The following is a 13,106-nucleotide window of genomic DNA, read 5'->3' as shown; positions in this document are numbered from 1 at the left end:
ACAATCTCTCTCTCTCTCTCACACACACACACACACACACACACACACACACACACACACACACACACAAGCAGAAGGGGACTAGTTTTTTGCACAGGTAAAATGCAAGTGAGCAACTGTAACTAGAAGGAGGTCGGTTGGCGCTGGTCTGAGATCAGTTCTAAAGAGTTGGGCTCCATGATTGAACTAGAAGGAGGTCGGTTGGCGCTGGTCTGAGATCAGTTGTAAAGAGTTGGGCTCCATGATTGAACTAGAAGGAGGTCGGTTGGCGCTGGTCTGAGATCAGTTGTAAAGAGTTGGGCTCCATGATTGAACTAGAAGGAGGTCGGTTGGCGCTGGTCTGAGATCAGTTGTAAAGAGTTGGGCTCCATGATTGAACTAGAAGGAGGTCGGTTGGCACTGGTCTGAGATCAGTTCTAAAGAGTTGGGCTCCATGATTGAACTGCCCCCTCCTGCCTTGTTGCCCCCAGATCACTTTTACAAGCTGGAGATTTCCTGCGTTCGACTGTCTACAGTTCTACAAACACTAAGCGACTTCCTTCTGTTGAGCTGCACTACTGCCATGGAACAAATGAGAGGGAGGACAGAAACAGATAAAGGAGGAAATAAAGGAGTGTTGTGCAGAGAGAGAAGAAAGCCCTGCCTGCTATACTGTGCTTTTGTTTAAGTTAGCTATGCACACACCAACTGTGACTGCTCTCAGTCACCTGTGTTTCTACTGAGCATATATTGGCATGCATGTGTTTATTCTCTCTCTCTCTCTCTCTCTCTCTCTCTCTCTCTCTCTCTCTCTCTCTCTCTCTCTCTCTCTCTCTCTCTCTCTCTCTCTCTCTCTCTCTCTCTCTCTCTCTCTCTCTCTCTCTCTCTCTCTCTCTCTCAGGTTCCCTGTAGTCTGGAGTTTTGGGATGAGCTTAAAAGAGCCTTCGTGCCTTACCGGGACTTTAGCCTGTCTGAGAGCAGCGTGTGTGAGCTCACACTACCCCCCCTCAGCCCACACACACTCCAGACTGACCTTGTGGCCTCTGACCTCTGGAGGGTCGTAGTTAACAGTACAGGCGATGGAGCAGATGAGAGGTGTGTGTATTTGTGTGTCAGACACGATAAATGCATTTTGTATGTAGCTATGTAGTATTGAAAACTGTTCTAGTATTGTTCCGTGCGTAAGTGTGTTATTTTCTTAGCAGGAAACATCCCAGAGTGTGTGCATGTGCACGTGTGTGTAAACGCATGCACATGTGTGTGTTCTGTCAGGCCTGCATTCTGTTTTGCATTGAATGTCCCTGAATAGTAAAAGGGAGAAATATGAAAACATGGAGGAGAAAAAGAGCCCTCATCCTGAAGAGAGACATGTAGTCCATCTGGACTTCATTACCCATACTGCAAACACTACATTTCCTTTATGTTTTAAATCTGTCTGCTTTGATCAAACTGAGTCCCTCCCTCAACCTTGCATTTCATCTCTCCATCTTTCTTTCTCTCTCTCTCTCTCTCTCTCTCTCTCTCTCTCTCTCTCTCTCTCTCTCTCTCTCTCTCTCTCTCTCTCTCTCTCTCTCTCTAGTTCAGACAGTGAGTCTGGGTCCCAGTTGCCCTGTGAGCAGTTGGTATCTACCACTGCCCTGGCGGCCTGCACGCGGGTGGACTCCTCCTTTCTCCCGTGGTTTGTGCCATCAGTGGGCGTGTCCCTGCGCCTGGCCTACCTGGAGCTAAGACTGTGCCACCACCTCGATCAGCTGGGCACAGGTAAGCCCCATACACCCTTGATCAGTGGGGGAACCGTCAGGGCCCTCTACGCCCTCTCAGAGGGCCTAAAATATTCTTAAAACATTATATACACTACCGTTCAAAAGTTTGGGGTCACCTAGACAATTTTGTGTTTTCCCTGAAATCTCATACTGTTATTTATCAAATGAGTTGCAAAATGAATAGAAATATAGTCCAGACATTGACAAGGTAGAAATAATGTTTTAAGTTTGAAATAATTTTCTACTTTAAACGTAGCTTTCGTCAAAGAATGCTCCCTTAGCAGCAATTACAGCATTGTAGACCTTTGGCATTCTAGCTGTTAATTTGCTGAGGTAATCTGGATAAATTTCACCCCATGCTTCCAGAAGCCGCTCCCACAAGTTTGATTGGGTTAATGGGCACTTTTTTCGTACCATACGGTCAAGATGCTCCCACAACAGCTCAATGGGGTTGAGATCTGGTGACTGCGCTGGCCACTCCATTACCGATAAAACACCAGCTGCCTGCTTCTTCTCTAAATAGTTTGTGCATAATTTGGAGGTGTGCTTTGGGTCATTGTCCTGTTGCAGGATGAAATTGGCTCCAATCAAGCGCTGTCCACAGGGTATGGCATGGTGTTGCAAAATGGAGTGATAGCCTTCCTTATTCAAAATCCCTTTTACCTTGTTCAAATCTCCCACTTTACCAGCACCAAAGCAACCCCAGACCATCACATTACCTCCACCATGTTTGACAGATGGTGTCAGGCACTCTTCCAGCATCTTTTCAGTTGTTCTGCGTCTCACAAATGTTCGTCTGTGTGATCCAAACACCTCAAACTTTGATTCATCTGTCCATAACACTTTTTTCCAATCTTCCTCTGTCCAATGTCTGTGTTCTTTTGCCCATATTAATTTTTTTCTTTTATTAGCCAGATATGGCTTTTTCTTTGCCACTCTGCCCTGAAGGCCAGCATCCCGGAGTCGCCTCTTCACTGTAGACGTTGACACTGGCGTTTTGCGGGTACTATTTAATAAAGCTGCCAGTTGAGGACCTGTGAGGCGTCGATTTCTCAAACTTGAGGCTCTAATGTACTTGTCTTCTTGCTCAGTTGTGCAGCGGGGCCTTCCACTTCTCCTTCTACTCTGGTTAGAGCCTGTCTGTGCTCTCCTCTGAAGGGAGTAGTACACACCATTGTAGGAAATCTTCAGTTTCTTGGCAATGTCTCGCATGGAATAGACTTCATTTCTCAGAACAAGAATAGACTGTCGAGTTTCAATTGAAAGTTGTCTTTTTCTGGCCATTTTGTGAGTTTAATCGAACCAACAATTGTAATGCTCCAGATTCTCAACTAGCTTAAAAACTCTGGGTTTGTATCAGCAAAACTCTTTTCAGCTGTGCTAACCTACTTGCACAAGGGTTTTCAAGGGTTTTCTAAATATCCAATAGCCTCCTTACAGAGTTAGCAAACACAATGTACCATTAGAACACTGGAGTGATGGTTGTTGGAAATGGGTCTCCATACATCTATGTAGATATTGCATTAAAAACCAGATGTTTACAGCTAGAATAGTCATTTACCACATTAATAATGTATAGAGTGCATTTTTGATGCATTTAATGTTATGCTAAATTGAGAAAAAAAACTGCTTTTCTTTCAAAAATAAGAACATTTCTAAGTGACCCCAAACTTTTGAACGGTAGTGTATATATAATTATCCAATTTTATTTTATCTACAGTTTTACAATCGACATCTAAACAATTACAGAAAAATAAGCAAATCAATTATTCAACTGTGTCTATTCAATCTGTGTTGGAAGGTGAGGGGTTAAGTGGAAGTCTGTGAGCCTGTGTCTCCCCCTATCAGGACTGTGATGCCCGCTGTTCGTTTACAGAGGGCCAGGCAGTTATAATTCAGTGCAATAGCTATTTCTAATGACAGTAAAATTGACCAATCATATCTTCCCTCTTAGTGGGCGGGCTTAACTGTATGATAATTTTCGACCGCTGTGGCGACGCTAGCTGTCGTTAGCGTACCACCGCTAGCTAGTTTCGATTCATTCCTTTGATGCCCTCGTGCGCGTTGTTTACATATTCCGCTCCCGAGGAACACGGAGCTGTGAACCTTATTTTGTTGGAACCTTATTTTGCTTAAGAAGTTATCTAGTACAGACCCTAGCTGTACTGTCGTCTCAGTCAATTTTTTTTTCGGGGGGGGGGGGGGGGGTGTCGTTGCGGGCCCAGGTTTAATGGTCACGGTTCGCTACTGCCCTTGATATCCCTCACTGGACTTCCAGCAATATCAGATTAGAGCTACACAATTGACTGGTGAAACTGTCCCAAGAGCTCACTGATGGAACAATAATACCTTTTCCTGCCCTGGTCTTTCTGAACTACACTGATGGTTTTCTTCACAGCTCTGTGTCGAGCTAAGATCAGCTCATGCTGGCCTGACTGGCAAAACACTAGTGGTGTTCACAAACTCATGGGTGGTGTTCACAAACTCATGGGTGGTGTTCACAAACTCATGGGTGGTGTTCACAAACTCATGGGTGGTGTTCACAATCATAATCATGGGTGGTGTTCACAAACTCATGGGTGGTGTTCACAAACTCATGGGTGGTGTTCACAAACTCATGGGTGGTGTTCACAATCATAATCATGGGTGTTTTATTATTATTATTTTCCTTCCACCTCAGTACCATCCCAGCAGCTCCGCCCCTTCCTGCCAGACCGGAAGTTCCCGTGCGAGCAGGAGTACGGGGTGGTGTGTGTGCAGAAACCACAGGTGTTCGTGCGTCAATGGAGCGATGGGGCCCGGCTAGGCCAGGAGCTGCACTTCTCCTCCACAGTCTACTGCCACCTAGTGGACTACAGGAACCTCACACTCTTGCCTCTGCTTCAACCCTTCAACCTGCAGGGCCACGTCACCAACACACACACACCTCCGCAGGGCCACGCCACCAACACACACACACCTCCGCAGGGCACACGCCCTCAGCATGCACCCACAGAGCTGGCCCTCAACTGCAGTGTGTTCATGGACGCAGTGCAGGTTTCAGTGGGACAACACGCCATACACACACTGGACACGGCACTGCAGGCATGGCAACAGGTGAGATACACACACACACACACACACACACACACACACACACACACACACACACACACACACACACACACACACACACACACACTCCCTTTAAGACAATGGAGGTACAGCCTTCACACAAACTGGTCTCTGTGGATCTGAAATGAAATGTTCCTCTACCTCCTATCAGGCCTTATATTTGACATCATTAGTGTGTTCTGTTTATTGGAGAGGACGCACCGTTTGACATTATGGTCATGCGGTATGTTGGAATAGTAGATTTCGTTATGGTGGTTCATCTATTGCAGTCTCCACAGCAGTATGAGGGGCCTTGTGTGTGCTGGATCCTCACACCAAACCTGCACACACCTTCCTCTAACTATGGGGACCATGTTTCAGCTAGAAGGCAATATTAAAATGTTGTAAAACCATACACATCAGCCAAGACATCCACTGGCATCAGTGTGTGTGTGTGTGTGTGTGTGTGTGTGTGTGTGTGTGTGTGTGTGTGTGTGTGTGTGTGTGTGTGTGTGTGTGTGTGTGTGTGTGTGTGTGTGTGTGTGTGAGAGAGAGAGAGTGCACACATTTTCTCACACGCTAATCCAGAAAGGAAAGATTTAGTAGATTTAATTTTCTTTCCTGCATTGAAATCTCCAATTGGAGTTCTCAAAAAGGAACCATATCTCTTTAAATCACTGCAATTTACATTTATTTTAAAACCAATCTACCGTTAAGAAAATATTTTCAGTCATGGTTAGCTGTGCTACAGTATTCAAAATGTCAGATTGGCTTTTCCATTGAAATAATTTGCACATGGGGATCTTCTGGCAGGGCAGTTATTTGTAATATCAGATGATCATAACACAGGGTTTGAGTCCAGGGTAAGAGAACTAGTTTGGCTGGCCATCAGACGCCGCTTTGCTGTGTGTGTTGGATCATCAGTTCTGCTTTGTCAGTCATCGGCCAGCTTCAAAGAAAATTAGCCACATGCATGGAATGTGAGCAGAGTTGTCATTGAGAAGTGGTATGGTCGCCCTAGTGCTGAACCTTGGTGCGGGTGTGCGCTGTCGTGCATGTGTGAGCTGTCGTGCGGGTGTGCACTGTCATGTACTGGCATGCAGGTGAGCGCTGTCGTGCGGGTGAGCGCTGTCGTGCGGGTGAGCGCTGTCGTGCGGGTGAGCGCTGTCGTGCGGGTGTGCACTGTCGTGCAGACTCGTGCCTGTGGGCTCCTGGGTTTTGGGGGGTTGCGTTATGCCCCCAGTGTTGATACGTCTGATGAGAGTCTCTGTGAGTCTAGGACAGTCGGAGGAGGCAGTAATCAGTGCTGACGTGACTGCAACTGTGTGTGTGTGTGTGTGTGTGTGTGTGTGTTTTCCGTGTGTGTGTGTGTGTGTGTGTTTTTTCTCTCCCAACTACCCCCAAATGGACCAGTTCAGAGACTGACGCTACAGGATTTGAACAGACACCGATATTGAAGAATGTATTTTTATGTATTTGTGATTATATAGAGTATTGGTGGACTGAGAGTGATTAGAGGGGGTGAAAACTGGTTTGATCCCAGTAACAGATAGCATCCTGTGTGTGTGCATGTGCATGCGTGTGTGAGTGAGTGAGTGAGTGAGTGAGTGAGTGAGTGAGTGAGTGTGTGTGTGTGTGTGTGTGTGTGTGTGTGTGTGTGTGTGTGTGTGTGTGTGTGTGTGTGTGTGTGTGTGTGTGTGTGTGTGTGTGGAGGAGTAAAAATGATCTAGGTGGCAAGAGTCTGCTTATCACAGGTCAGGTTCCCATTAGCACTTATAATAGAAACCCAGTTGACTCTGAATTTAGTCCGACTCATTCTTCCCCTCAGGATTTTGCTGACTCATTCTTCCCCTCTGGATTTTGCCGACTCATTCTTCCCCTCTGGATTTAGTCAGACTCATTCTTCCCCTCTGGATTTAGTCAGACTCATTCTTCCCCTCTGGAATAGTCTGACTCATTCTTCCCCTCTGGAATAGTCTGACTCATTCTTCCCCTCTGAATTAGTCTGACTCATTCTTCCCCTCTGAATTAGTCTGACTCATTCTTCCCCTCTGGATTTAGTCTGACTCATTCTTCCCCTCTGGATTTTGCCTGACTCATTCTTCCCCTCTGGATTTAGTCTGACTCATTCTTCCCCTCTAAATTTAGTCTGACTCATTCTTCCCCTCTGGATTTTGCCGACTCATTCTTCCCCTCTGGATTTAGTCAGACTCATTCTTCCCCTCTGGATTTAGTCTGACTCATTCTTCCCCTCTGAATTAGTCTGACTCATTCTTCCCCTCTGAATTAGTCTGACTCATTCTTCCCCTCTGGATTTAGTCTGACTCATTCTTCCCCTCTGGATTTTGCCTGACTCATTCTTCCCCTCTAAATTTAGTCTGACTCATTCTTCCCCTCTGGATTTTGCCGACTCATTCTTCCCCTCTGGATTTAGTCAGACTCATTCTTCCCCTCTGGATTTAGTCAGACTCATTCTTCCCCTCTGGAATAGTCTGACTCATTCTTCCCCTCTGGAATAGTCTGACTCATTCTTCCCCTCTGGAATAGTCTGACTCATTCTTCCCCTCTGAATTAGTCTGACTCATTCTTCCCCTCTGGATTTAGTCCGACTCATTCTTCCCCTCTGGATTTAGTCTGACTCATTCTTCCCCTCTAAATTTAGTCTGACTCATTCTTCCCCTCTGGATTTAGTCTGACTCATTCTTCCCCTCTGGATTTAGTCTGACTCATTCTTCCCCTCTGGATTTAGTCCGACTCATTCTTCCACTCTGGATTTTGCCTGACTCATTCTTCCCCTCTGGATTTTGCCTGACTCATTCTTCCCCTCTGAATTAGTCTGACTCATTCTTCCCCTCTGGATTTAGTCTGACTCATTCTTCCCCTCTGGATTTAGTCTGACTCATTCTTCCCCTCTGGATTTTGCCTGACTCATTCTTCCCCTCTGGATTTAGTCTGACTCATTCTTCCCCTCTAAATTTAGTCTGACTCATTCTTCCCCTCTGGATTTAGTCCGACTCATTCTTCCCCTCTGGATTTTGCCGACTCATTCTTCCCCTCTGGATTTAGTCAGACTCATTCTTCCCCTCTGGATTTAGTCAGACTCATTCTTCCCCTCTGGATTTAGTCAGACTCATTCTTCCCCTCTGGATTTAGTCAGACTCATTCTTCCCCTCTGGATTTAGTCAGACTCATTCTTCCCCTCTGGAATAGTCAGACTCATTCTTCCCCTCTGGAATAGTCTGACTCATTCTTCCCCTCTGGATTTAGTCAGACTCATTCTTCCCCTCTGGAATAGTCTGACTCATTCTTCCCCTCTGGAATAGTCTGACTCATTCTTCCCCTCTGAATTAGTCTGACTCATTCTTCCCCTCTGGATTTAGTCTGACTCATTCTTCCCCTCTGGATTTAGTCTGACTCATTCTTCCCCTCTGGATTTAGTCTGACTCATTCTTCCCCTCTGGATTTAGTCTGACTCATTCTTCCACTCTGGATTTTGCCTGACTCATTCTTCCCCTCTGGATTTTGCCTGACTCATTCTTCCCCTCTGGAATAGTCTGACTCATTCTTCCCCTCTGGAATAGTCTGACTCATTCTTCCCCTCTGGATTTAGTCCGACTCATTCTTCCCCTCTGGATTTAGTCTGACTCATTCTTCCCCTCTAAATTTAGTCTGACTCATTCTTCCCCTCTGGATTTAGTCTGACTCATTCTTCCCCTCTGGATTTAGTCTGACTCATTCTTCCCCTCTGGATTTAGTCCGACTCATTCTTCCACTCTGGATTTTGCCTGACTCATTCTTCCCCTCTGGATTTTGCCTGACTCATTCTTCCCCTCTGAATTAGTCTGACTCATTCTTCCCCTCTGGATTTAGTCTGACTCATTCTTCCCCTCTGGATTTAGTCTGACTCATTCTTCCCCTCTGGATTTTGCCTGACTCATTCTTCCCCTCTGGATTTAGTCTGACTCATTCTTCCCCTCTAAATTTAGTCTGACTCATTCTTCCCCTCTGGATTTAGTCCGACTCATTCTTCCCCTCTGGATTTTGCCGACTCATTCTTCCCCTCTGGATTTAGTCAGACTCATTCTTCCCCTCTGGATTTAGTCAGACTCATTCTTCCCCTCTGGATTTAGTCAGACTCATTCTTCCCCTCTGGATTTAGTCAGACTCATTCTTCCCCTCTGGATTTAGTCAGACTCATTCTTCCCCTCTGGAATAGTCAGACTCATTCTTCCCCTCTGGAATAGTCTGACTCATTCTTCCCCTCTGGATTTAGTCAGACTCATTCTTCCCCTCTGGAATAGTCTGACTCATTCTTCCCCTCTGGAATAGTCTGACTCATTCTTCCCCTCTGAATTAGTCTGACTCATTCTTCCCCTCTGGATTTAGTCTGACTCATTCTTCCCCTCTGGATTTAGTCTGACTCATTCTTCCCCTCTGGATTTAGTCTGACTCATTCTTCCCCTCTGGATTTAGTCTGACTCATTCTTCCACTCTGGATTTTGCCTGACTCATTCTTCCCCTCTGGATTTTGCCTGACTCATTCTTCCCCTCTGGAATAGTCTGACTCATTCTTCTCCTCTGGAATAGTCTGACTCATTCTTCCCCTCTGGAATAGTCTGACTCATTCTTCCCCTCTGAATTAGTCCGACTCATTCTTCCCCTCTGGATTTAGTCTGACTCATTCTTCCCCTCTGGATTTAGTCCGACTCATTCTTCCCCTCTGGATTTAGTCAGACTCATTCTTCCCCTCTGGATTTAGTCCGACTCATTCCTCCCCTCTGGATTTTGCCTGACTCATTCTTCCCCTCTGGATTTAGTCCGACTCATTCTTCCCGTCTGGATTTAGTCCGACTCATTCTTTCCCTCTGGATTTAGTCCGACTCATTCTTCCCGTCTGGATTTAGTCAGACTCATTCTTCCCCTCTGGATTTAGTCCGACTCATTCTTCCCCTCTGGATTTAGTCAGACTCATTCTTCCCCTCTGGATTTAGTCTGACTCATTCTTCCCCTCTGGATTTAGTCAGACTCATTCTTCCCCTCTGGATTTAGTCTGACTCATTCTTCCCCTCTGGAATAGTCTGACTCATTCTTCCCCTCTGGATTTAGTCTGACTCATTCTTCCCCTCTGGAATAGTCTGACTCATTCTTCCCCTCTGGATTTAGTCTGACTCATTCTTCCCCTCTGGATTTAGTCTGACTCATTCTTCCCCTCTGGATTTAGTCAGACTCATTCTTCCCCTCTGGATTTAGTCCGACTCATTCTTCCCCTCTGGATTTAGTCAGACTCATTCTTCCCCTCTGGATTTAGTCCGACTCATTCCTCCCCTCTGGATTTTGCCTGACTCATTCTTCCCCTCTGGATTTAGTCCGACTCATTCTTCCCGTCTGGATTTAGTCAGACTCATTCTTCCCCTCTGGATTTAGTCCGACTCATTCTTCCCCTCTGGATTTAGTCAGACTCATTCTTCCCCTCTGGATTTAGTCCGACTCATTCTTCCCCTCTGGATTTAGTCCGACTCATTCTTCCCCTCTGGATTTAGTCAGACTCATTCTTCCCCTCTGGATTTAGTCCGACTCATTCTTCCCCTCTGGATTTAGTCCGACTCATTCTTCCCCTCTGGATTTAGTCCGACTCATTCTTCCCCTCTGGATTTAGTCAGACTCATTCTTTTGGACATGCGGGGCTTGGGGTAGGTTCCAGATTCTTCAAGGGTGTGGATGAGGAGAGTGACTATAGGGTAACTCCACTCTCACACCACCTGATGCGCAGCTGGACAGCAGCGTTGTGTTGCAGCTGCAGTGCCAGCAGGACGCCCCTGTATGTGGCCCAGCATCCACACGTACCGCACACTCGCTCACACGTACCGCACACTCGCTCACACGTACCGCACACTCGCTCACACGTACCACACACTCGTTCACATGTACCGCACACCTGCTCGCACGTACCCCACACTCGCTCGCACGTACCCCACACCGCCCACTCGCTTGCACGTACCGCGCACTCGCTCACACGTACCGCACACTCGCTCGCACGTACCGCACACTCGCACGCACGTACCGCACTCTCGCTCGCACGTACCGCTCACTCGCACGCACGTACCGCACTCTCGCTCGCACGTACCTCACACTCGCACGCACCGCACACTCGCTCGCACGCACCTCACACTCGCTCGCACGCACCTCACACACGCTCGCACGCACCTCACACACGCTCGCACGTACCGCACACTCGCTCGCACATACCGCACACTCGCTCACACGTACCGCACACTCGCTCGCACGCACCACACTCTCGCCCGCACGCACCGCACACTCACTCGCACGTACCACATACTCACTCGCAAGTACCGCACACTCGCTCACACAGCTACACTTCTCCACAGATGGCCATCTTGTTTTGTCCGTTGAGGCCTTTTGATGATTTGTGTGTGCATGTGATTGTGTGTGTGTGTGTGTGTGATTGTGTGTGTGTGTGTGTGTGTGTGTGTGTGTGTGTGTGTGTGTGTGTGTGTGTGAGAGAGAGAGAGAGAGAGAGAGAGAGAGAGAGAGGTATGAGCTCAGTACTCCTCTGAGTTTGCTGCAAGCCTACCTTCTGGACAATCTCAGTTCAAACACTCACTAACTCACTCCACACACCCCATCCCCTCCCCCACCCACACACACACACACACACACACACACACACACAACTAATAGATTATAGATTTTTTTCTAATGTTATTAACAAATGCTCACAGACCTGTGTGTGTGTGTGTGTGTGTGTGTGTGTGTGTGTGTGTGTGTGTGTGTGTGTGTGTGTGTGTGTGTGTGCGTGTGTGTGTGTGTGTGTGTGTAGAACCTGAACCCAGCGGCGGAGGAAGCGCTCTTCAGTCACTATGTGATTTGTAACGACACTCAGGAGACTCTGCGCTTTGGTCAGGTGGACACAGATGAAAGTGTGGTGCTGGACAGTGGCCAAAGCCACCAGTATTGCTGGAGATCCCACAAATCCCCACAGGTGAGTCTGACCCCCCATACACACACCCCCCAACACACACTCTCACTCTCTCGGTGTGCAAGATGTGTAAATTGTGAATTTTACTTTACTGTCTGTCAAAGAAATGCAATAAACACCTGAATGTAAGACCTGTAGCAAAAAAACAACCCAAACTGTTAATCGAAAGCAATCGAAGCAATGTGAGAGGTCAACTTATTCCAGCCAAGACTCCAAGAGAAAGAAAAAGAGAAGGAGGGAGAGAGAAGAGCACTACCTTCACACCTTCTATCCCTCCCCTCCCTACTCTCCTCCTCTTTCTTCTACTGAGCTGTTTTCCTTCATGTCTGCTTCTTCTCCTAGTAGTGATGGTCAGTGTTAGGACAGTACTATCCTCAAACTCCATACCTTTATCTTGCCTGATTTCTCTTCTTATTTACCACATCTGTTTTGTTAGACTATGAAAATAAGGAAAAAACAAGGTATATTTTCCAAAAACGCTGTTCAAAAAGAACTGTGTCTAAAGCAGCAAACCCACTGTGTGAGTTGAGTTTGCACACATTAGTGTGTGAACAGACCGAATTCACAAGAAATAGGGCTGGCTTGACTATGCATTACCTCATCGCTTTAATATGAGGACCTGGTCCCCTCTGCTTTATACACACACACACACACACACACACACACACACACACACACACACACACACATATATACATAAAATGTTGTGGATAGAAAGCTGATGCAATGATAAAAACGAGATGATCTGGCCAGTCTCTGATTCCCAGGAGAGGCCTCAACCCTGAGCTCACTGGCTTTTTGGGGAGATACAGATGGCGTTAAGGCTCTGATAATATAGATGTAAGTGGGTGAAAAGGTGTGTAGAGTCTAAACCGAAGGTGTTGATGTGGCCTGAGGGGCATGTGTGGGGTTTGCTATACTTTTCCCTCCCTGTCTAAGGCTAGGGGTGGACAACAAAACCAAGATTTAAACCAAGAAAAGTAATAATAATAATGACACCAATAATATGTATCACTAGTAATAATAATGACACCAATAATATGTATCACTAGTAATAATAATAATAATGACACCAATAATATGTATCACTAGTAATAATAATTTTTATTATTGTAGCTATTATTGTTGTTATTTTGAACTAGTGTGATTAAATTGATGTCCAAAATTTTCCACTTTTATTTACTTAAGTAGGTTTTGTTTGGCTCTGTTTGGACTTTATTTGTGGTTTGTTGGGTTATGTTTGGGGTTTGTTTGGTTATGTTTGGGGTTTGTTG

The 13,106-nt window shown here is 46.3% G+C and overlaps 1 protein-coding gene across 1 annotated transcript in view; it reads left to right on the top strand.

Annotated features, from left to right (window-relative positions):
- vps13b (vacuolar protein sorting 13 homolog B) overlaps window positions 1-13,106 on the top strand; it is an 83,405-nt gene that overhangs the window by 45,772 nt on the left and 24,527 nt on the right. The window contains exons 10-13 of the mRNA XM_076988314.1: window positions 881-1,074; window positions 1,559-1,740; window positions 4,423-4,838; window positions 11,674-11,835. Coding sequence (XP_076844429.1) covers window positions 881-1,074; window positions 1,559-1,740; window positions 4,423-4,838; window positions 11,674-11,835 — 954 coding nt within the window. The remainder of the gene's footprint in view (window positions 1-880; window positions 1,075-1,558; window positions 1,741-4,422; window positions 4,839-11,673; window positions 11,836-13,106) is intronic.

Source organism: Brachyhypopomus gauderio, unplaced genomic scaffold (genome assembly GCF_052324685.1).
Source record: "Brachyhypopomus gauderio isolate BG-103 unplaced genomic scaffold, BGAUD_0.2 sc61, whole genome shotgun sequence".
Taxonomy (NCBI): Eukaryota; Metazoa; Chordata; class Actinopteri; order Gymnotiformes; family Hypopomidae; genus Brachyhypopomus; species Brachyhypopomus gauderio.
The sequence above is the reverse complement of the archived record's forward strand: the minus strand, read 5'-3'. Positions and strand labels throughout refer to the sequence as shown.